Consider the following 24,168-nt stretch of genomic DNA (forward strand, 5'->3'; position numbering starts at 1 on the left):
TTCTCCTGGGCCCTGTCTGGCAGCATGGAAGAGGAGGGAGGAGCTGCTGGAGGCTACAAATCATCAAGGTGAGGGCACCTCTGTGTGTGTGTCCCTGAGTGTCTCCATGCCCCACATCAGCAGTGTGTGTGTGTCTCCATGTCCCCCTCCCCCCATCAGCAGTGTGTGTCTTCATGTCCCCCTCCCCACACCAGAGCGTCTCCATGTCCCCCTCCCCCCATCAACAGTGTGTGTCTCCATGCCCCCCCACATCAGCAGTGTGTGTGTGTCTCCATGACCCCCCATCAGCAGTGTGTGTGTGTGTGTCTCCATATCCCTGTCCCCCCATCAGCAGTGTGTGTGTGTGTGTGTCTCCATGTCCCTCTCCCCCATCAGCAGTGTGTCTCTATGCCCCCCCATCAGCAGTGTGTGTGTGTGTCTCCATGCCCCCCCATCAGCAGTGTGTGTGTGTGTCTCCATGCCCCCCCATCAGCAGTGTGTGTGTGTGTCTCCATGCCCCCCCATCAGCAGTGTGTGTGTGTCTCCATGTCCCCCTCCACCCATCAGCAGTGTGTGTCTCCATGCCCCCCCAACAGCAGTGTGTGTGTCTCCATGTCCCCCCCATCAGCGGTGTGTGTCTCCATGTCCCTCTTCCCGCACCAGTGTGTCTCCATGCCCCCTCCCCGCCAGCAGTGTATCTCTATGCCCCCTCCCCACCAGCAGTGTGAGTATCTCTATTCAACATCACGGGGGGGGGGGGGGGTTGGGTTCTTCCACCGCATTGCGATGTTAATCGCATATGTTAGCATCGCTGCGGTAGGTGGCGAGGGACGGCAGTGTATTTTTATGCATCCCGCCCTCTCTGTCAGAATGCCAGCACAGGGCGTACAGTCTCCCTGACAGCAGCAGCATGAGCTCCCAGCACGTGGAACACACACAGAGACACAGAGTGCGATGGCGTGTGCTGAGAGACGACGCAGGGGTAGGTGATGGTGTGCTGAGAGACGTCGCAGGGGTAGGTGATGGTGTGCTGAATGACGACGCAGGGGGAGGTGATAGTGTTCTGAGAGACGACGCAGGGGGAGGTGATAGTGTGCTGAATGACGTCGCAGGGGGAGGTGATGGTGTGCTGAGAGACGTCGCAGGGGGAGGTGATGGTGTGCTGAGAGACGTCGCAGGGGTAGGTGATGGTGTGCTTAATGACGACGCAGGGGGAGGTGATGGTGTGCTGAATGACGTTGCAGGGGGAGGTGATGGTGTGCTGAGAGACGTTGCAGGGGGAGGTGATGGTGTGCTTAATGACGATGCAGGGGGAGGTGATGGTGTGCTTAATGATGATGCAGGGGGAGGTGATGGTGTGGCTGAGAGATGTTGCAGGGGGTGGTGATGGTGTGACTGAGAGATGACACGAGAGGGAGATGATGGTGTGGCTGAGAGACGCAGGGGCAGGATGTGACACAGGGACAATATGTGAGTCTTGTTGAACCACTGTTGCATGATGCTGACCTTGTTAATATTCCAGCACAAACAGGCATCTTCTGGACGATGGGATCTCTCACATGAATAGTGAATACTGACTGAAGATGCCATCTGCCTCAGAGGATACAGTTCTTCAGAGGTTCCATATTGTGAGAAACCATCATACAGGTAAGGTGCATGTTGAATTGAAAAGAATGTTCCCAGTGGGATGTGAAACAGGTGGCGTGTCATGTTGTCACGCCCCATTTTCGGTGACCGCACCCCTTCTGGTATGTGACCACGCCCATTTTTTCAGCGCGCGCCTGCGGTGCGCGTACACTATTTGTGGATTTTTTTCTAAGGTTTTTTTTCTTTCCTTTTTTTTTTTTTTTAGGTGGTCCTTTTTTTTTTTTTAGGTGGTGGGGGGGAAGGTTGGGGGGCCGCCATTCCTAACCTTGCCCTGGGCTCCAAAAACCCTAGTTACGCCTCTGGTTAAGACCCTTGATATATTTGAAAGTTTCTATCATGTTCCCCCTTTCCCTTCTCCAAACTATACATGTTAAGATCTTTTAGCCTCTCCGGGTAAGTTTTGTGATGTAGGCCATGCACCATTTTAGTTGCCCTTCTTTGTTCACTCTCCAATGTATTTATATCCTTCTGGAGATATGATCTCCAGAACTGGACACAGTATTCCAGATGGGGCTGTACCAATGACCTATACAGTGGCATTATCACTTCTTTTTTCCTGCTACTGATTCTCTCCCTATGCAACCAAGCATCTGACTTGCCTTCCTCATTGCTTTGTTGCATTGCTTTCCTGCCTTCAAGTCACTTGAAATAGTGACTCCTAAATCCCTTTCCTCCTCAGTAGTTTCCATTGTAGTACCCTTGATACTATATTTTGTCTTTGGGTTTTTGAGACCCAAGTGCATGATTTTGCATTTTTTTGCATTAAACTGTAGAGATGAGCGGGTTCGGTTCCTCGGAATCCGAACCCCCCCGAACTTCAGCCTTTTTACACGGGTCCGAGGCAGACTCGGATCTTCCCGCCTTGCTCGGCTAACCCGAGCGCGCCCGAACGTCATCATCCCGCTGTCGGATTCTCGCGAGGCTCGTATTCTATCGCGAGACTCGGATTCTATATAAGGAGCCGCGCGTCGCCGCCATTTTCACACGTGCATTATGATTGATAGGGAGAGAACGTGGCTGGCATCCTCTCTGTTTAGATAGAGAGTGAGACACTTGATTTACTAGTAATTTAATTTTAGTAATTTTGGGGAGCATTAGGAGTACTCAGAGAGTGCAGAGTTTTGCTGATAGTTATACTAGTGACCACCAGTTTTATTTATTATTTAAAATCCGTTCTCTGCCTGAAAAAAAACGATACACAGTCACATACCATATCTGTGCTCAGCCTCAGTGTGCTGCATGATAATATCATCTATGTATATCTGACTGTGCTGAGTGCTCACTGCTCACACAGCTTAATTGTGGGGGAGACTGGGGAGCAGTTATAGCAGGAGTACATAACAGTGCACACTTTTGCTGCCAGTGTGACTGACCAGTGACCACCAGTATATTGTCTGCCTGAAAAAGTTAAACACTCGTGTGGTGTTTTTTTTTAAATTCTATAAACGCATTCTGCTGACAGACAGTGTCCAGCAGGTCCGTCATTCATCATATTATAATATATACCTGCAGTAGTGATATATATATATATTTTATATCATTATCATCCAGTCTATACTAGCAGACGCAGTACGGTAGTCCACGGCTGTAGCTACCTCTGTGTTGGCAGTGCTCATCCATAATTGTATACCTACCTGTGGTGGTATTTTTTTTTTTCTATCTTCTTCATACTAGTAGTTTAGGAGTCTGCTGCTGACAGTGTCCAGCAGGTCCGTCATTATATAATATATACCTGTCCTGCAGTAGTGATATATATATATTTTTTATATCATTATCATCCAGTCTATACTAGCAGACGCAGTACGGTAGTCCATGGCTGTAGCTACCTCTGTGTCGGCAGTGCTCGTCCATAATTGTATACCTACCTGTGGTGGGTTTTTTTTTTCTATCTTCTTAATACTAGTAGTTTAGGAGTCTGCTGCTGACAGTGTCCAGCAGGTCCGTCATTATATAATATATACCTGTCCTGCAGTAGTGATATATATATATATTTTATATCATTATCATCCAGTCTATACTAGCAGACGCAGTACGGTAGTCCACGGCTGTAGCTACCTCTGTGTCGGCAGTGCTCGTCCATAATTGTATACCTACCTGTGGTGGTTTTTTTTTTTCTATCTTCTTCATACTAGTAGTTTAGGAGTCTGCTGCTGACAGTGTCCAGCAGGTCCGTCATTATATAATATATACCTGTCCTGCAGTAGTGATATATATATATTTTTTATATCATTATCATCCAGTCTATACTAGCAGACGCAGTACAGTAGTCCACGGCTGTAGCTACCTCTGTGTCGGCAGTGCTCGTCCATAATTGTATACCTACCTGTGGTGGGTTTTTTTTTTCTATCTTCTTCATACTAGTAGTTTAGGAGTCTGCTGCTGACAGTGTCCAGCAGGTCCGTCACTATATAATATATACCTGTCCTGCAGTAGTGATATATATATATATATTTTTTATATCATTATCATCCAGTCTATACTAGCAGACGCAGTACGGTAGTCCACGGCTGTAGCTACCTCTGTGTCGGCAGTGCTCGTCCATAATTGTATACCTACCTGTGGTGGTTTTTTTTTTTCTATCTTCTTCATACTAGTACAGGGGTGGCCAACCAGTCAGAGACAAAGAGCCAAGAAATCTTGTTAGGTACATCAAAGAGCCGGCTTCGAGCCGAAGGTGCACTTGCAAAAATGGGGTGTGACCTTGTGCCTGCTAGGCCACGCCCCGGTATAAAATACATTGAAAAAGCCAGATCCAACATAAAATACAAGGAAAAAGTCACTTCTACATCAAATACAGGTTGAGTATCCCATGTCCAAATATTCCGAAATACGGACTTTTTTGAGTGAGAGTGAAATAGTGAAACCTTTGTTTTTTGATGGCTCAATGTACACAAACTTTGTTTAATACACAAAGTTATTAAAAATATTGTATTAAATGACCTTCAGCTGTGTATATAAGGTGTATATGAAACATAAATGAATTGTGTGAATGTACACATACTTTGTTTAATGCACAAAGTTATAAAAAATATTGGCTAAAATTGACTTCAGGCTGTGTGTATAAGGTGTATATGTAACATAAATGCATTCTGTGCTTAGACTTCGGTCCCATCACCATGATATCTCATTATGGCATGCAATTATTCCAAAATACGGAAAAATCCCATATCCAAAATACCTCTGGTCCCAAGCATTTTGGATAAGGGATACTCAACCTGTACTTTAAAAAGCCAGATCCGCAGAAAATATATTGAAAAGCCAGATTCACATAATACACTTTAGTTCCCCCATGTGTCACTCCAGCCAGCACCCGACTATGTCACTCCAGCCAGCTCCCCTATGTGTATTTGACTCCCTCAGTTCTCAGTCTGCATAGTGCTGCTGCATGTCTAGCTGGAGTGCAGCGGTTTACAGATCTCTTGTGGTCACGTGACTTTGACTGTTGGGAGCCACATTTGAATGAAGAAAGAGCCGCATGTGGCTCAAGAGCCACACGTTGGCCACCGCTGTACTAGTAGTTTAGGAGTCTGCTGCTGACAGTGTCCAGCAGGTCCGTCATTATATAATATATACCTGTCCTGCAGTAGTGATAATAAGATTTTACTTACCGATAAATCTATTTCTCGTAGTCCGTAGTGGATGCTGGGACTCCGTAAGGACCATGGGGAATAGCGGCTCCGCAGGAGACAGGGCACAAAATAAAAGCTTAAGGATCAGGTGGTGTGCACTGGCTCCTCCCCCTATGACCCTCCTCCAAGCCTCAGTTAGGATACTGTGCCCGGACGAGCGTACATAATAAGGAAGGATATTGAATCCCGGGTAAGACTCATACCAGCCACACCAATCACACCGTACAACTTGTGATCTGAACCCAGTTAACAGTATGATAAATGCAAAGGAGCCTCTGAAAAGATGGCTCACAACAATAATAACCCGAATTTTTGTAACAATAACTATATACAAGTATTGCAGACAATCCGCACTAGGGATGGGCGCCCAGCATCCACTACGGACTACGAGAAATAGATTTATCGGTAAGTAAAATCTTATTTTCTCTGACGTCCTAGTGGATGCTGGGACTCCGTAAGGACCATGGGGATTATACCAAAGCTCCCAAACGGGCGGGAGAGTGCGGATGACTCTGCAGCACCGAATGAGAGAACTCCAGGTCCTCCTCAGCCAGGGTATCAAATTTATAGAATTTAGCAAACGTGTTTGCCCCTGACCAAGTAGCTGCTCGGCAAAGTTGTAAAGCCGAGACCCCTCGGGCAGCCGCCCAAGATGAGCCCACTTTCCTTGTGGAATGGGCTTTTACTGATTTTGGCTGTGGCAATCCTGCCACAGAATGTGCAAGCTGAATTGTACTACAAATCCAACGAGCAATCGTCTGCTTAGAAGCAGGAGCACCCAGCTTGTTGGGTGCATACAGGATAAACAGCGAGTCAGATTTTCTGACTCCAGCCGTCCTGGAAACATATATTTTCAAGGCCCTGACAACGTCAAGCAACTTAGAGTCCTCTAAGTCCCTGGTAGCCGCAGGTACCACAATAGGTTGGTTCATGTGAAATGCAGAAACCACCTTAGGTAGAAATTGAGGACGAGTCCTCAATTCCGCCCTGTCAGAATGAAAAATTAAGTAAGGGCTTTTATATGATAAAGCCGCCAATTCTGACACACGCCTGGCTGAAGCCAAGGCTAACAGCATCGACACCTTCCATGTGAGATATTTTAAGTCCACAGTGGAAAGTGGTTCAAACCAATGTGACTTTAGAAAACTCAACACCACATTGAGATCCCAAGGTGCCACTGGAGGCACAAAAGGAGGCTGTATGTGCAGGACCCCTTTTACAAATGTCTGAACTTCAGGTACTGAAGCCAGTTCTTTCTGGAAGAAAATCGACAGGGCCGAAATTTGAACCTTAATGGACCCTAATTTTAGGCCCATAGACAGTCCTGTTTGCAGGAAATGAAGGAAACGACCCAGTTGAAATTCCTCTGTAGGGGCCTTCTTGGCCTCACACCACGCAACATATTTACGCCAAATGCGGTGATAATGTTTTGCGGTTACGTCCTTCCTGGCTTTGACCAGAGTAGGGATGACTTCTTCTGGAATGCCTTTTTTTCTCAGGATCCGGCGTTCAACCGCCATGCCGTCAAACGCAGCCGCGGTAAGTCTTGGAACAGACAAGGCCCCTGCAGTAGCAGGTCCTTTCTTAGAGGTAGAGGCCACGGTTCGTCCGTGAGCATCTCTTGAAGTTCCGGGTACCAAGTCCGTCTTGGCCAATCCGGAACCACGAGTATAGTTCTTACTCCTCTCCTTCTTATGATTCTCAGTACTTTTGGTATGAGAGGCAGAGGAGGGAACACATACACTGACTGGTACACCCACGGCGTTACCAGAGCGTCCACTGCTATTGCCTGAGGGTCCCTTGACCTGGCGCAATATCTGTCCAGTTTTTTGTTTAGACGTGATGCCATCATGTCCACCTTTGGTTTTTCCCAACGGTTTACAATCAGGTGGAAGACTTCTGGGTGAAGTCCCCACTCTCCCGGGTGAAGGTCGTGTCTGCTGAGGAAGTCTGCTTCCCAGTTGTCCACTCCCGGAATGAATACTGCTGACAGTGCTATCACATGATTTTCCGCCCAGCGAAGAATCCTTGCAGCTTCTGCCATTGCCCTCCTGCTTCTCGTGCCGCCCTGTCTGTTTACGTGGGCGACTGACGTGATGTTGTCCGATTGGATCAACACCGCCTGACCCTGAAGCAGAGGTTTTGCTTGACTTAGGGCATTGTAAATGGCCCTTAGTTCCAGAATGTTTATATGAAGAGACGTTTCCAGGCTTGACCACAGGCCCTGGAAATTCCTTCCCTGTGTGACTGCTCCCCAGCCTCTCAGGCTGGCATCCGTGGTTACCAGGATCCAATCCTGAATGCCAAATCTGCGGCCCTCTAGTAGATGAGCACTCTGCAGCCACCACAGGAGAGACACCCTTGTCCTTGGCGACAGGGTTATCCGCTGATGCATCTGCAGATGCGATCCGGACCATTTGTCCAGTAGATCCCACTGAAATGTTCTTGCATGGAATCTTCCGAATGGAATCGCTTCGTAAGAAGCCACCATTTTCCCCAGGACCCTCGTGCACTGATGCACTGAGACCTGTCCTGGTTTTAGGAGGTTCCTGACTAGCTCGGATAACTCCCTCGCCTTCTCCTCCGGGAGAAACACCTTCTTCTGGACTGTGTCCAGAATCATTCCTAGGAACAGTAGACGTGTCGTTGGAATCAGCTGCGATTTTGGAATATTTAGAATCCACCCGTGCTGACGTAACACTACCTGAGATAGTGCTACTCCGACTTCTAACTGTTCCCTGGATCTTGCCCTTATCAGGAGATCGTCCAAGTAAGGGATAATTAAAATGCCTTTTCTTCTTAGAAGAATCATCATTTCGGCCATTACCTTGGTAAAGACCCGAGGTGCCGTGGACAATCCAAACGGCAGCGTCTGAAACTGATAATGACAGTTTTGTACTACAAACCTGAGGTACCCTTGGTGAGAAGGGTATATCGGGACGTGGAGATAAGCATCCTTGATGTCCAGAGACACCATATAGTCCCCTTCTTCCAGGTTTGCTATCACTGCTCTGAGTGACTCCATCTTGAATTTGAACCTTTTTATGTAAGTGTTCAAGGATTTCAGATTTAAAATTGGTCTCACCGAGCCGTCCGGCTTCGGTACCACAAACAGCGTGGAATAATACCCCTTTCCTTGTTGCAGGAGGGGTACCTTGATTATCACCTGCTGGGAATACAGCTTGTGAATGGCTGCCAAAACTGCCTCCCTGTCGGAGGGAGAGTTTGGTAAAGCAGACTTCAGGAAACGACGAGGGGGAAACGCCTCGAATTCCAGCTTGTACCCCTGCGATACTACCTGTAGAATCCAGGGATCCACTTGCGAGTGAGCCCACTGCGCGTTGAAATTCTTGAGACGGGCCCCCACCATATCTGAGTCTGCTTGTAAAGCCCCAGCGTCATGCTGAAGACTTGGCAGAAGCAGGGGAGGGCTTCTGCTCCTGTGAAGCGGCTGCATGGTGCAGTCTTTTTCCTCTTCCTCTGCCCCGGGGCAGAAAAGAGTGGCCTTTTGCTCGCTTGTACTTATGGGAACGAAAGGACTGAGTTTGAAAAGACGGTGTCTTTTTCTGCTGATGTGGAGTGACCTGGGGTAAAAAGGTGGATTTTCCAGCCGTTGCCGTGGCCACCAGGTCCGATAGACCAGCCCCAAATAACTCCTCCCCTATATACGGCAATACTTCCATGTGCCGTTTGGAATCCGCATCCCCTGACCACTGTCGCGTCCATAACGCTCTTCTGGCAGAGATGGACATAGCACTTATTCTTGATGCCAGGGTGCAAATATCCCTCTGTGCATCACGCATATATAGTAGTGCATCCTTTAAATGTTCTATAGTTAACAAAATATTGTCCCTATCCAGGGTATCAATATTCTCGGTCAGGGAATCCGACCATGCGACTCCAGCACTGCACATCCAGGCTGAGGCGATTGCTGGTCGCAGTATAACACCAGTATGTGTGTATATACTTTTTAGGATATTCTCCAGCCTTCTATCAGCTGGTTCTTTGAGGGTAGCCGTATCAGGAGACGGTAACGCTACTTGTTTTGATAAACGTGTGAGCGCCTTATCTACCCTAGGGGGTGTTTCCCAACGCGCCCTAACCTCTGGAGGGAAAGGATATAATGCTAATAATTTTTTAGAAATTAGCTGTTTTTTATCGGGGGAAACCCACGCTTTTTCACACACCTCATTTATTTCCTCTGACTCAGGAAAAAATATTGGTAGTTTTTTCTCTCCCCACATAATACCCTTCTTTGTGGTACTTGTAGTGTCAGAAAGGTTCAATGCCTCTTTCATTGCCGTGATCATGTAACGTGTGGCCCTACTGGACATTACGTTTGTCTCGTCACCGTCGACACTAGACTCAGTATCTGTGTCAGGGTCTGTGTCGACCCACTGAGGTAACGGGCGTTTTAGCGCCCCTGACGGTGTCTGAGACGCCTGGACAGGCACTAATTGATTTGCCGGCTGTCTCATGTCGTCAACAGTTTTTTGCAAATTGCTGACATTATCACTTAATTGTTTAAATACAATCATCCAGTCAGGTGTCGACTCCCTAGGGGGTGACATCACCAACACAGGCAACTGCTCCGCCTCCACATAATTTTCCTCCTCATACATGTCGACACACGCGTACCGACACACAGCACACACACCGGGAATGCTCTGATAGAGGACAGGACCCCACTTAGCCCTTTGGAGAGACAGAGGGAGAGTCTGCCAGCACACACCCAGCGCTATATATATATATATATATATATATACACAGGGATAACCTTATATAAGTGTTATTCCCTTATAGCTGCTGTTATTATCGTTATTTGCTGCCAAAAATGCCCCCCCTTCTCTTTTTTACCCTGATTCTGAAGCAGGACTGCAGGGGAGAGTCAGGGAGCCGTCCTTCCAGCGGAGCTGTGAGGGAAAATGGCGCTTGTGTGCTGAGGAGATAGGCTCCGCCCCTTCACGACGTCCTTATCTCCCGCTTTTCTGTGTAAAATGGCAGGGGATTAAAATACATCCATATAGCCCAGGAGCTATATGTGATGTATTCTGTTTTGCCACCTAAGGTATTCCGTTATATTGCATCTCAGGGCGCTCCCCCCCCAGCGCCCTGCACCCTCAGTGACCGGAGTGTGAAGTGTGCTGAGAGCAATGGCGCACAGCTGCGGTGCTGTGCGCTACCTTAGTCTGAAGACAGGATGTCTTCTGCCGCCGATTTCACCGGACCTCTTCGTCTCTTCTGGCTCTGTAAGGGGGACGGCGGCGCGGCTCCGGTGACCCATCCAGGCTGAACCTGTGATCGTCCCTCTGGAGCTAGTGTCCAGTAGCCTAAGAAACCCGATCCACTCTGCACTCAGGTGAGTCCGTTTCTTCTCCCCTTAGTCCCACGATGCAGTGAGCCTGTTGCCAGCAGGACTCACTGAAAATAAAAAAACCTAACTAAACTTTTATTCTAAGCAGCTCAGGAGAGCCACCTAGATTGCACCCTTCTCGGCCGGGCACAAAAATCTAACTGAGGCTTGGAGGAGGGTCATAGGGGGAGGAGCCAGTGCACACCACCTGATCCTTAAGCTTTTATTTTGTGCCCTGTCTCCTGCGGAGCCGCTATTCCCCATGGTCCTTACGGAGTCCCAGCATCCACTAGGACGTCAGAGAAATATATATATTTTTTATATCATTATCATCCAGTCTATACTAGCAGATGCAGTACGGTAGTCCACGGCTGTAGCTACCTCTGTGTCGGCAGTGCTCGTCCATAATTGTATACCTACCTGTGGTGGGTTTTTTTTTTCTATCTTCTTCATACTAGTAGTTTAGGAGTCTGCTGCTGACAGTGTCCAGCAGGTCCGTCATTATATAATATATACCTGTCCTGCAGTAGTGATATATATATATATTTTTTATATCATTATCATCCAGTCTATACTAGCAGACGCAGTACAGTAGTCCACGGCTGTAGCTACCTCTGTGTCGGCAGTGCTCGTCCATAATTGTATACCTACCTGTGGTGGGTTTTTTTTTTCTATCTTCTTCATACTAGTAGTTTAGGAGTCTGCTGCTGACAGTGTCCAGCAGGTCCGTCATTATATAATATATACCTGTCCTGCAGTAGTGATATATATATATATATTTTTTATATCATTATCATCCAGTCTATACTAGCAGACGCAGTACGGTAGTCCACGGCTGTAGCTACCTCTGTGTCGGCAGTGATCGTCCATAATTGTATACCTACCTGTGGTGTTTTTTTTTTTTCTATCTTCTTCATACTAGTAGTTTAGGAGTCTGCTGCTGACAGTGTCCAGCAGGTCCGTCATTATATAATATATACCTGTCCTGCAGTAGTGATATATATATATTTTTTATATCATTATCATCCAGTCTATACTAGCAGACGCAGTACGGTAGTCCACGGCTGTAGCTACCTCTGTGTCGGCAGTGCTCGTCCATAATTGTATACCTACCTGTGGTGGGTTTTTTTTGTTCTATCTTCTTCATACTAGTAGTTTAGGAGTCTGCTGCTGACAGTGTCCAGCAGGTCCGTCATTATATAATATATACCTGTCCTGCAGTAGTGATATATATATATTTTTTATATCATTATCATCCAGTCTATACTAGCAGACGCAGTACGGTAGTCCACGGCTGTAGCTACCTCTGTGTCGGCAGTGCTCGTCCATAATTGTATACCTACCTGTGGTGGGTTTTTTTTTTCTATCTTCTTCATACTAGTAGTTTAGGAGTCTGCTGCTGACAGTGTCCAGCAGGTCCGTCATTATATAATATATACCTGTCCTGCAGTAGGGATATATATATATTTTTTATATCATTATCATCCAGTCTATACTAGCAGACGCAGTACGGTAGTCCACGGCTGTAGCTACCTCTGTGTCGGCAGTGCTCGTCCATAATTGTATACCTACCTGTGGTGGGTTTTTTTTTTCTATCTTCTTCATACTAGTTGTTTAGGAGTCTGCTGCTGACAGTGTCCAGCAGGTCCGTCATTATATAATATATACCTGTCCTGCAGTAGTGATATATATATATTTTTTATATCATTATCATCCAGTCTATACTAGCAGACGCAGTACGGTAGTCCATGGCTGTAGCTACCTCTGTGTCGGCAGTGCTCATCCATAATTGTATACCTACCTGTGGTGGTTTTTTTTTTTTCTATCTTCTTCATACTAGTAGTTTAGGAGTCTGCTGCTGACAGTGTCCAGCAGGTCCGTCATTATATAATATATACCTGTCCTGCAGTAGTGATATATATATATTTTTTATATCATTATCATCCAGTCTATACTAGCAGACGCAGTACGGTAGTCCACGGCTGTAGCTACCTCTGTGTCGGCAGTGCTCGTCCATAATTGTATACCTACCTGTGGTGGGTTTTTTTTTTTCTATCTTCTTCATACTAGTAGTTTTGGAGTCTGCTGCTGACAGTGTCCAGCAGGTCCGTCATTATATAATATATACCTGTCCTGCAGTAGTGATATATATATATTTTTTATATTATTATCATCCAGTCTATACTAGCAGACGCAGTACGGTAGTCCACGGCTGTAGCTACCTCTGTGTCGTCAGTGCTCGTCCATAATTGTATACCTACCTGTGGTGGGTTTTTTTTTTCTATCTTCTTCATACTAGTAGTTTAGGAATCTGCTGCTGACAGTGTCCAGCAGGTCCGTCATTATATAATATATACCTGTCCTGCAGTAGTGATATATATATATTTTTTATATCATTATCATCCAGTCTATACTAGCAGACGCAGTACGGTAGTCCACGGCTGTAGCTACCTCTGTGTCGGCAGTCACTCGTCATCCATAAGTATACTAGTATCCATCCATCTCCATTGTTTACCTGAGGTGCCTTTTAGTTGTGCCTATTAAAATATGGAGAACAAAAATGTTGAGGTTCCAAAAATAGGGAAAGATCAAGATCGACTTCCACCTCGTGCTGAAGCTGCTGCCACTAGTCATGGCCGAGACGATGAAATGCCATCAACGTCGTCTGCCAAGGCCGATGCCCAATGTCATAGTACAGAGCATGTAAAATCCAAAACACCAAATATCAGTAAAAAAAGGACTCAAAAATCTAAAATAAAATCGTCGGAGGAGAAGCGTAAACTTGCCAATATGCCATTTACCACACGGAGTGGCAAGGAACGGCTGAGGCCCTGGCCTATGTTCATGGCTAGTGGTTCAGCTTCACATGAGGATGGAAGCACTCAGCCTCTCGCCAGGGCCGGTGCAAGGCTTCTCAACATCCTAGGCAAAATTTCAGCCTGCTACACCCCCCCCCCCACCCCACCTTGTAGCACACTGAATGAGCCGACATTCACATTGTAGCACACTGAATGAGCCGAAATTCACCTTGTAGCACACTGAATGAGCCGACATTCACATTGTAGCACACTGAATGAGCCGACATTCACATTGTAGCACACTGAATGAGCCGAAATTCACCTTGTAGCACACTGAATGAGCCGACATTCACATTGTAGCACACTGAATGAGCCGAAATTCACCTTGTAGCACACTGAATGAGCCGACATTCACATTGTAGCACACTGAATGAGCCGAAATTCACATTGTAGCACACTGAATGAGCCGAAATTCACATTGTAGCACACTGAATGAGCCGACATTCACATTGTAGCACACTGAATGAGCCGACATTCCCATTGTAGCACACTGAATGAGCCAACATTCACATTGTAGCACACTGAATGAGCCGACATTCCCATTGTAGCACACTGAATGAGCCGAAATTCACCTTGTAGCACACTGAATGAGCCGACATTCACATTGTAGCACACTGAATGAGCCGAAATTCACCTTGTAGCACACTGAATGAGCCGAAATTCACCTTGTAGCACACTAAATGAGCCGAAATTCACATTGTAGCACACTGAATGAGACGAAATTCACATTATTGTACACGGAATGAGCCAAAATTGACATTATAGCACAAGGTATGAGCCGAAACATGGGGGACAGGGTGTCACATGCAGGGGGTGTACAGACCACCATACATGGGCAGGAGGGGTCATCACACAGGACAACAGGAGTAGGGGAGCACTGGGTGACATACACACAAAGGCAGTGGGGGGACGGACAGGGGGGCACAAGGTGTCACGCACACAGAGGGAGGGTCCACACACATGGGGAATGGGGCGGCAGGAGGGCACAGGGCTCTCCAGCAGTCACTCACCGCCGCCATGTCCAGTCAACCTTAGCTTGAGCTGCGGGCTGTCACTGTCAACAAGGGAGTCCCACAGCGCGGACCCAGGCAGAGCCCGAAGAGGAAGCCGGCAGCAGGAGGATTCGAGCGCCAGCGTCTAAGCAGACCCATGGTGACGTGGCCGCCCGGTTGAATAATTGAAGGAATCTTGGCACTGTGCATGGACGGCTGCTGGAGGAGGGAAGGGGGAGTGTGTGTCCGCTGTAACTGCTGGGGAGTAGTGTGGTACAGAGCTCCGGCACCGACCGCCGTGACTGGGAGCAGCGGTGGGGGGAACATGAGCACGCTCAGCCATTTAAAAACAAAACAAAAAACTTCCGGGTCTGTGGAGAAGTGCCGGTATGCCATGCCGCCGCATACCAGCCCACTTCGACCACTAAATATATATATATATATACATACACCCACTATGTAATTAAACACTAATGCTGCTCCTCATCTGTATGGGGGGAATTCAAGTGTTTTGTGTGCTGGCAGTGACTATATGGTGCCCGATCGAGTAGTTCAAGTGTTGCTCCATTTGGGCGCACACAGTCACCAGCTCTGACATTACTGTTACGATGTTCCGTCATTTTCACGGGCCGGTACCTAGTTTATTATATATATATATATATATATATATATATATATATCCTTGTGCTTTAACCCCGGCACTCACTTTCTCCGCAGCGGGATATAGCTTGCTCCTGTGCCTTCCCCATCCGCAGGTTCCCCTCCGGTGTAGATAAACAGAAAAAGAAAGAGGCGGCACTCGGAGACTTGCAAATAAAGGTGTATTCACAGTGGCATCTACGTTTCGGGGACCAAACTCCCCTTCGTCAGGATAAAGTGACAGTGCATCAAACAAACTTAAATAGCATAACTCATTACTCACCCCATGTGCACATGAGTTCAATCATCCGTTTGTTACCAACTGGGCATCCGTCGGAGCCTCCGCTCCGTGCTTCCGCCCTGATCAGCGTGGACCGGAAGTGACGTCGCGGGACCCCTCCGTTGTGTCCATGGCAACGCTACGTGTTATACAAATGTAACATCAGTGCAAAAAACGATAACACTACAATCATATCAAAAAGCAAAAAACAGTACATCAACACTTACATAGGATATGATTGTGCATAAAAAAGTGATATTTAGCTAAGACTTACTTTACATATTCTTATATTAAAACATGTTAATTACATGATCGTGAAATTCCTATAAAAACGGTAGCATATTACACCTGGCCCTATCATTCTGATTAATAGTTTGGAATGTCCATCAGGCATCCTTTATTTCGGGTTTCAATTAACCCTTAAACTGTCATGCTATTATTACAAAGTAGACGGCTTATCCAAACTGACAGCCCTTACTCGCTGCCCTTTTACTGGATCTATTACTGGGCCAGAACAAGAGGTATGTTTAATGAAAGAGCATAAATTGTTACTGACGACCTGACCAAAAAGGTGGTTATTAAATAAAGTTAATTAGGCCCAAATTATCATTCAGCCCATTGGGTTTTAGCGTGTTTAACCTGTGGATCCACATGGATTCGAGTTGTAGGAGCCTCTTGCCCCTATTGCCCCCCCGTAAAGCTTCCGGGACGTGATCTATGATGCGGTGTTTGAGGGTGGCCATACCGTGGCGAAATTCAGCAAAATGTTTAGCAACAGGCTGGTCACCCCCTCCTGTGGCTAGTGCATTTCTAATGGCCAGCCTGTGCTGTGCCATCCTAACTTTGAATTGGCACTCTGTTTTGCCTATATAATAACGCCCGCATGGGCATATAATGGCATATATAACGAATTTTATATAAGAATATGTAAAGTAAGTCTTAGCTAAATATCACTTTTTTATGCACAATCATATCCTATGTAAGTGTTGATGTACTGTTTTTTGCTTTTTGATATGATTGTAGTGTTATCGTTTTTTGCACTGATGTTACATTTGTATAACACGTAGCGTTGCCATGGACACAACGGAGGGGTCCCGCGACGTCACTTCCGGTCCACGCTGATCAGGGCGGAAGCACGGAGCGGAGGCTCCGACGGATGCCCAGTTGGTAACAAACGGATGATTGAACTCATGTGCACATGGGGTGAGTAATGAGTTATGCTATTTAAGTTTGTTTGATGCACTGTCACTTTATCCTGACGAAGGGGAGTTTGGTCCCCGAAACGTAGATGCCACTGTGAATACACCTTTATTTGCAAGTCTCCGAGTGCCGCCTCTTTCTTTTTCTGTTTATATATATATATATATATATATATATATATATATATATATATGTGCATGTGTATATATGTGTGTATATATATATATATATATACATATATATATATATACACATATATATGTGTCATTCCTTTCCCCCTTCCTGCACCCCATCACCTCTACCTTTTATATATTTAAATATACACCCTAACCCTCGCCCTTTACTATATAGATTGAATGATTCCCCCACTCCCTAAGTATTTCCCCCCTTCCACCCTGACCCTTTATATATTAAATGGAGCTCTTACAATTCACGGGGCGGGTGTAATGTCCTGGGTGAGTTCGTGGCAGTTTCTCCTCATGGTGCAGCCAGGGCGGGAGTATGATGGGCATTAACAAGGCGAGGAGCGGAAGACAGTTGCTACAGCAACTGTAACAATATCCAGCAGCACGCTGCTTCCTCTTTGTGCATAGAGTATTAGAGCCGCTGTCGATGGGTTACACTGACACTGCCCGTGCTAAAGGGATGACGCGGCCGCCCATCTGTTATCAGCTGGCTGCACGGACAGTGTCAGTGTAACCCATCGGCAGCGGCTCTAATACTTTATTCACATAGCGTAAGCAGTGTGCTGTCGGATATTGTTACAGTTGCTATAGCAACTGTCTTCCGCTCCTCGGCCCGCTAATGCCTGTAATATTCCTCTTAAAGAAGAGGATGGAGAAGGGTTCATCGGCAGCGTGAGCTGCCGCCCTCAAGTGGCCGGCGCCCATAGGCAGCTGCCTAAAGCTGCCTAGTGGTGGCGCCGGCCCTGCCTCTCGCTAGAAAAATGAAAAGACTTAAGCTGGCAAAAGCACAGCAAAGAACTGTGCGTTCTTCGAAATCACAAATCCACAAGGAGAGTCCAATTGTGTCGGTTGCGATGCCTGACCTTCCCAACACTGGACGGGAAGAGCATGCGCCTTCCACCATTTGCACGCCCCCTGCAAGTGCTGGAAGGAGCACCCGCAGTCCAGTTCCTGATAGTCAGATTGAAGATGTCAGTGTTGAAGTACACCAGGATGAGGAGGATATGGGTGTTGCTGGCGCTGGGGAGGAAATTGACCAGGAGGATTCTGATGGTGAGGTGGTTTGTTTAAGTCAGGCACCCGGGGAGACACCTGTTGTCCGTCGGAGGAATATGGCCATTGACATGCCTGGTGAAAATACCAAAAAAATCAGCTCTTCGGTGTGGAAGTATTTCAACAGAAATGCGGACAACATTTGTCAAGCCATGTGTTGCCTTTGTCAAGCTGTAATAAGTAGGGGTAAGGACGTTAACCACCTCGGAACATCCTCCCTTATACGTCACCTGCAGCGCATTCATCATAAGTCAGTGACAAGTTCAAAAACTTTGGGCGACAGCGGAAGCAGTCCACTGACCAGTAAATCCCTTCCTCTTGTAACCAAGCTCACGCAAACCACCCCACCAACTCCCTCAGTGTCAATTTCCTCCTTCCCCAGGAATGCCAATAGTCCTGCAGGCCATGTCACTGGCAATTCTGACGAGTCCTCTCCTGCCTGGGATTCCTCCGATGCATCCTTGCGTGTAACGCCTACTGCTGCTGGCGCTGCTGTTGTTGCTGCTGGGAGTCGATGGTCATCCCAGAGGGGAAGTCGTAAGACCACTTTTACTACTTCCACCAAGCAATTGACTGTCCAACAGTCCTTTGCGAGGAAGATGAAATATCACAGCAGTCATCCTGCTGCAAAGCGGATAACTGAGGCCTTGGCATCCTGGGCGGTGAGAAACGTGGTTCCGGTATCCATCATTACTGCAGAGCCAACTATAGACTTGTTTGAGGTACTGTGTCCCCGGTACCAAATACCATCTAGGTTCCATTTCTCTAGGCAGGCGATACCGAAAATGTACACAGACCTCAGAAAAAGACTCACCAGTGTCCTAAAAAATGCAGTTGTACCCAATGTCCACTTAACCACGGACATGTGGACAAGTGGAGCAGGGCAGACTCAGGACTATATGACTGTGACAGCCCACTGGGTAGATGTATGGACTCCCGCCGCAAGAACAGCAGCGGCGGCACCAGTAGCAGCATCTCGCAAACGCCAACTCTTTCCTAGGCAGGCTACGCTTTGTATCACCGCTTTCCAGAATACGCACACAGCTAAAAACCTCTTACGGCAACTGAGGAAGATCATCGCAGAATGGCTTACCCCAATTGGACTCTCCTGTGGATTTGTGGCATCGGACAACGCCAGCAATATTGTGTGTGCATTAAATATGGGCAAATTCCAGCACGTCCCATGTTTTGCACATACCTTGAATTTGGTGGTGCAGAATTATTTAAAAAACGAGAGGGGCGTGCAAGAGATGCTGTCGGTGGCCAGAAGAATTGCGGGACACTTTCGGCGTACAGGCACCACGTACAGAAGACTGGAGCAACACCAAAAACGCCTGAACCTGCCCTGCCATCATCTGAAGCAAGAAGTGGTAACGAGGTGGAATTCAACCCTCTATATGCTTCAGAGGTTGGAGGAGCAGCAAAAGGCCATTCAAGCCTATACAACTGAGCACGATATAGGAGGTGGAATGCACCTGTCTCAAGCGCAGTGGAGAATGATTTCAACGTTGTGCAAGGTTCTGCAACCTTTTGAACTTGCCACACGTGAAGTCAGTTCAGACACTGCCAGCCTGAGTCAGGTCATTCCCCTCATCAGGCTTTTGCAGAAGAAGCTGGAGACATTGAAGGAGGAGCTAACACTGAGCGATTCCGCTAGGCATGTGGGACTTGTGGATGGAGCCCTTAATTCGCTTAACAAGGATTCACGGGTGGTCAATCTGTTGAAATCAGAGCACTACATTTTGGCCACCGTGCTCGATCCTAGATTTAAAACCTACCTTGGATCTCTCTTTCCGGCAGACACAAGTCTGCAGGGGTTCAAAGAACTGCTGGTGAGAAAATTGTCAAGTCAAGCGGAACGCGACCTGTCAACATCTCCTCCTTCACATTCTCCCGCAACTGGGGGTGCGAGGAAAAGGCTCAGAATTCCGAGCCCACCCACTGGCGGTGATGCAGGGCAGTCTGGAGCGACTGCTGATGCTGACATCTGGTCCGGACTGAAGGACCTCACAACGATTACGGACATGTCGTCTACTGGCACTGCATATGATTCTCTCTCCATTGAAAGAATGGTGGAGGATTATATGAGTGACCGCATCCAAGTTGGCACGTCAGACAGTCCGTACGTATACTGGCAGGAAAAAGAGGCAATTTGGAGGCCCTTGCACAAACTGGCTTTATTCTACCTAAGTTGCCCTCCCACAAGTGTGTACTCCGAAAGAGTGTTTAGTGCCGCCGCTCACCTTGTCAGCAATCGGCGTACGAGGTTACTTCCAGAAAATGTGGAGAAGATGATGTTCATTAAAATGAATTATAATCAATTCCTCCATGGAGACATTCACCAGCAGCAATTGCCTCCACAAAGTACACAGGGAGCTGTGATGGTGGATTCCAGTGGGGACGAATTGATAATCTGTGAGGAGGGGGATGTACACGGTGATGAATCGGAGGATGATGATGAGGTGGACATCTTGCCTCTGTAGAGCCAGTTTGTGCAAGGAGAGATTAATTGCTTCTTTTTTGGTGGGGGTCCAAACCAACCCGTCATTTCAGTCACAGTCGTGTGGCAGACCCTGTCACTGAAATGATGGGTTGGTTAAAGTGTGCATGTCCTGTTTATACAACATAAGGGTGGGAGGGAGGGCCCAAGGACAATTCCATCTTGCACCTCTTTTTTCTTTCATTTTTCTTTGCGTCATGTGCTGTTTGGGGAGTGTTTTTTGGAAGGGCCAGCCTGCGTGACACTGCAGTGCCACTCCTAGATGGGCCAGGTGTTTGTGTCGGCCACTAGGGTCGCTTAGCTTACTCACACAGCTACCTCATTGCGCCTCTTTTTTTCTTTGCGTCATGTGCTGTTTGGGGAGTGTTTTTTGGAAGGGCCATCCTGCCTGACACTGCAGTGCCACTCCTAGATGGGCCAGGTGTTTGTGTCGGCCACTTGGGTCGCTGAGCTTAGTCACACAGCTACCTCATTGCGCCTCTTTTTTCTTTGCGTCATGTGCTGTTTGGGGAGTGTTTTTTTGAAGGGCCATCCTGCGTGACACTGCAGTGCCACTCCTAGATGGGCCAGGTGTTTGTGTCGGCCACTTGGGTCGCTGAGCTTAGTCACACAGCTACCTCATTGCGCCTCTTTTTTTCTTTGCGTCATGTGCTGTTTGGGGAGTGTTTTTTTGAAGGGCCATCCTGCGTGACACTGCAGTGCCACTCCTAGATGGGCCAGGTGTTTGTGTCGGCCACTAGGGTCGCTGAGCTTACTCACACAGCTACCTCATTGCGCCTCTTTTTTTCTTCGCGTCATGTGCTGTTTGGGGAGTGTTTTTTGGAAGGGCCATCCTGCCTGACACTGCAGTGCCACTCCTAGATGGGCCAGGTGTTTGTGTCGGCCACTAGGGTCGCTGAGCTTAGTCACACAGCTACCTCATTGCGCCTCTTTTTTTTCTTCTTTGCGTCATGTGCTGTTTGGGGAGTATTTTTTGGAAGGGCCATCCTGCCTGACACTGCAGTGCCACTCCTAGATGGGCCAGGTGTTTGTGTCGGCCACTTGGGTCGCTGAGCTTAGTCACACAGCTACCTCATTGCGCCTCTTTTTTTCTTTGCGTCATGTGCTGTTTGGGGAGTGTTTTTTGGAAGGGCCATCCTGCGTGACACTGCAGTGCCACTCCTAGATGGGCAAGGTGTTTGTGTCGGCCACTTGGGTCGCTGAGCTTAGTCATCCAGCGACCTCGGTGCAAATTTTAGGACTAAAAATAATATTGTGAGGTGTGAGGTGTTCAGAATAGACTGAAAATGAGTGGAAATTATGGTTATTGAGGTTAATAATACTTTGGGATCAAAATGACCCCCAAATTCTATGATTTAAGCTGTTTTTTAGGGTTTTTTGAAAAAAACACCCGAATCCAAAACACACCCGAATCCGACAAAAAAAATTCGGTGAGGTTTTGCCAAAACGCGTTCGAACCCAAAACACGGCCGCGGAACCGAACCCAAAACCAAAACACAAAACCCGAAAAATTTCCAGTGCACATCTCTATTAAACTGTAGATGCCACGTTCTTGACCATTTCTCAATGTTCCTCATTCCTGCATTTATGGTCTTTATATAGCTTTTCATTGTCTTGTCTACAAAATAAGCATTTTATATTGTTTTTGTTGAGTTGTCCCTTTTGTCATTCAGACCTCCTTTCTGTCTGTGCTTTAATTAGCAGTAATTTCCAAAGACATGTTAACGTAATTCTACAGAGTCCTTTGTGGCTATTCATGCTGAGATGCTTCTCATTTTCCACGTCCTCAAGGTGAGATGGAAAAAAAAAGAAAATATATTTATCTTCAGGTAGAGACCTTTTAGAGCACAGTGGCTTTTTGGGAAAACAATTAGTTAATTGGCCACACAGATAAATATAGAATTTAAACACAAACAATGAAGATAATAATCCATTCATATAATAAATCTGTAAAGGTTGTGTCTGAACATCCTGTAGCAATATTTTTTGAGAAATATACTTCTAGGGACTGTTTATGAATATGGAGACAGAAAAACAAAAATCTGAATTTTTGTCTGTTCGTTCTGGCATCACATAAAAACTATTGGATGAATTTGGATTGCTTTCTCACTGCAGTGCTTACTGACCTAGAATGAAACTGAGGTATGTATGATTTCAATGTGACATCAGGGATAGGAGTCATAAAGGAAAAAACAGGTGCTTGACATTCTCCACATGCAGTATGCAGGCTCCTCGGGTCTAAAATTACTATATGTGTGGAATTTCTGAACTCACTTAGGTGGTCATTCCGAGTTGATCGCAGCCAGCAACTTTTTGCTGCTGCTGCGATGAACTAGTACACACCTATGGGGGAGTGTATTTTAGCTTAGCAGGGCTGCGATCGCTTGTGCAGCCCTGCTAAGCTAAAAAAATTTCAAGCAGATCAAGACTAGCCCTGGACATACTTACCCTGTGCGACGATATCAGCGATGCTGGGGCCGGCTTTGACGTCAGACATCCGCCCTCCATTCTCCTGGACACTCCTGCGTTTTCTTCTCCACTCCCCGAAAATGGCTGCCAACGGTCCGGAGATGCCCAGGAACGCCTTCTTTCTGTCAATCTTCTTGCGGTCGTCTCTGCGACCGTTTTCTACGTTGTCCGCGACGTAACCTGGCGACCCCTGTCACCAGGCAACGACGTGCGTGCACAGTGCGGCAGCCGTGCATGCGCATTCCGGACCCGTTCGCACCGCAGCGACAAACCGGTGTGCGAATGGGTCGGAATGACCCCCTTAGTGCAGCTGGACTTTCAGCGCATTGCATTGCATTTATAGTTGGTGCTCTGATCATGCTTCTGCAGAACTTGACACCGTACAATTTAAGCAATGGAACCCAACTTAAGGTGACTGATCTGCAGAGGAACATAATTGAGGCAGATATTCTAACGGGATGTGGCACAGGTGAGACTGTGTTTATGCCATGTATACCCCTTATCACCAACAATTTTCCTTTTCAAGTACCTGTAGTTTCCTGTAAGCATCTGCTTCGCTATGACAATCAACAAGTCACAGGGGCAAACGCTCAGGGCTGCAGGCGTAGATCTCAGGACTAGCTGCTTCTCCCATGGGCAGCTTTACGTGGCTTGCTCATGAGTTAGTAGCCCTAAATATCTTTGTGTGTTAATTCCTGAAGGAAAAACTGCAAATATTGTTGACAAAGAAATTTTGTGATCAATATGTACAATAAAAATATATATCACAATATTAGAGTGACAAATGTATACAATAAAAATATATATATCACAATATTAGATGGCACTACTCTCTTTGTAACATTAGTTCCGCTGAGCAATAACAGACATCCACGCAAGCGAAGCTGCAGGCAAACACTGGTAAAAAATAAAGTTAAGTTACTGTCTGTTGAAAAACACAGTAATAGCAGTTAGGGGTAAATTTACTAAAGCTTTTAAAAGTGAAAAGAAGTGATGTTGCCAATAGCAACCAATCAGATTTTCTCTATCATATCCTAGGATGCAAAAAAGAAATGACAGAGAGAATCTGATTGGTTGCTATGGGCAACATCATTACTTTTCACTTTAAGAAGCTTTAGTAAATTTACCCTAAGGGGTATATTCAATAACTGTCGGAAGCTGCCGTCTTGTCGGAAAGACGGCAGCTTCCGACAGTTTTAGGTCGGAAGGGTTTCCGACCTATTCATTACGGCCCCGTTTTATCCGACACGTCGGGAAACCCGACTTGTTGGAATGCTGTCGGAAATTATGCAATCAGCGTGCATTGTCGGAAGCGGGGCCAAACCCGACAGGTTTTAGCCCCGTTTCCGACAATCTCAATCCGACTTTAAAAAAAGTTGGATTG

The 24,168-nt window shown here is 46.8% G+C and overlaps 1 protein-coding gene and 1 long non-coding RNA gene across 2 annotated transcripts in view; one reads left to right on the plus strand and one right to left on the minus strand.

The window, feature by feature from the left end:
* LOC135050566 (uncharacterized) overlaps positions 1-17,107 on the minus strand; it is a 53,133-nt gene extending 36,026 nt beyond the window's left edge. Inside the window, exon 1 of the long non-coding RNA XR_010241668.1 lies at positions 17,005-17,107. This is a non-coding gene — a long non-coding RNA (uncharacterized LOC135050566). The remainder of the gene's footprint in view (positions 1-17,004) is intronic.
* Positions 17,108-23,141: 6,034 nt separating this feature from the next.
* The window catches only part of LOC134990547 (palmitoyltransferase ZDHHC20-like), a 154,805-nt gene continuing 153,778 nt past the window's right edge, over positions 23,142-24,168 (plus strand). Inside the window, exon 1 of the mRNA XM_063950694.1 lies at positions 23,142-23,253. Within this exon, the coding sequence (XP_063806764.1) occupies positions 23,142-23,253 (112 nt within the window). The remainder of the gene's footprint in view (positions 23,254-24,168) is intronic.

This window comes from Pseudophryne corroboree, chromosome 2 (assembly GCF_028390025.1).
Source record: "Pseudophryne corroboree isolate aPseCor3 chromosome 2, aPseCor3.hap2, whole genome shotgun sequence".
Classification (NCBI taxonomy): domain Eukaryota; kingdom Metazoa; phylum Chordata; class Amphibia; order Anura; family Myobatrachidae; genus Pseudophryne; species Pseudophryne corroboree.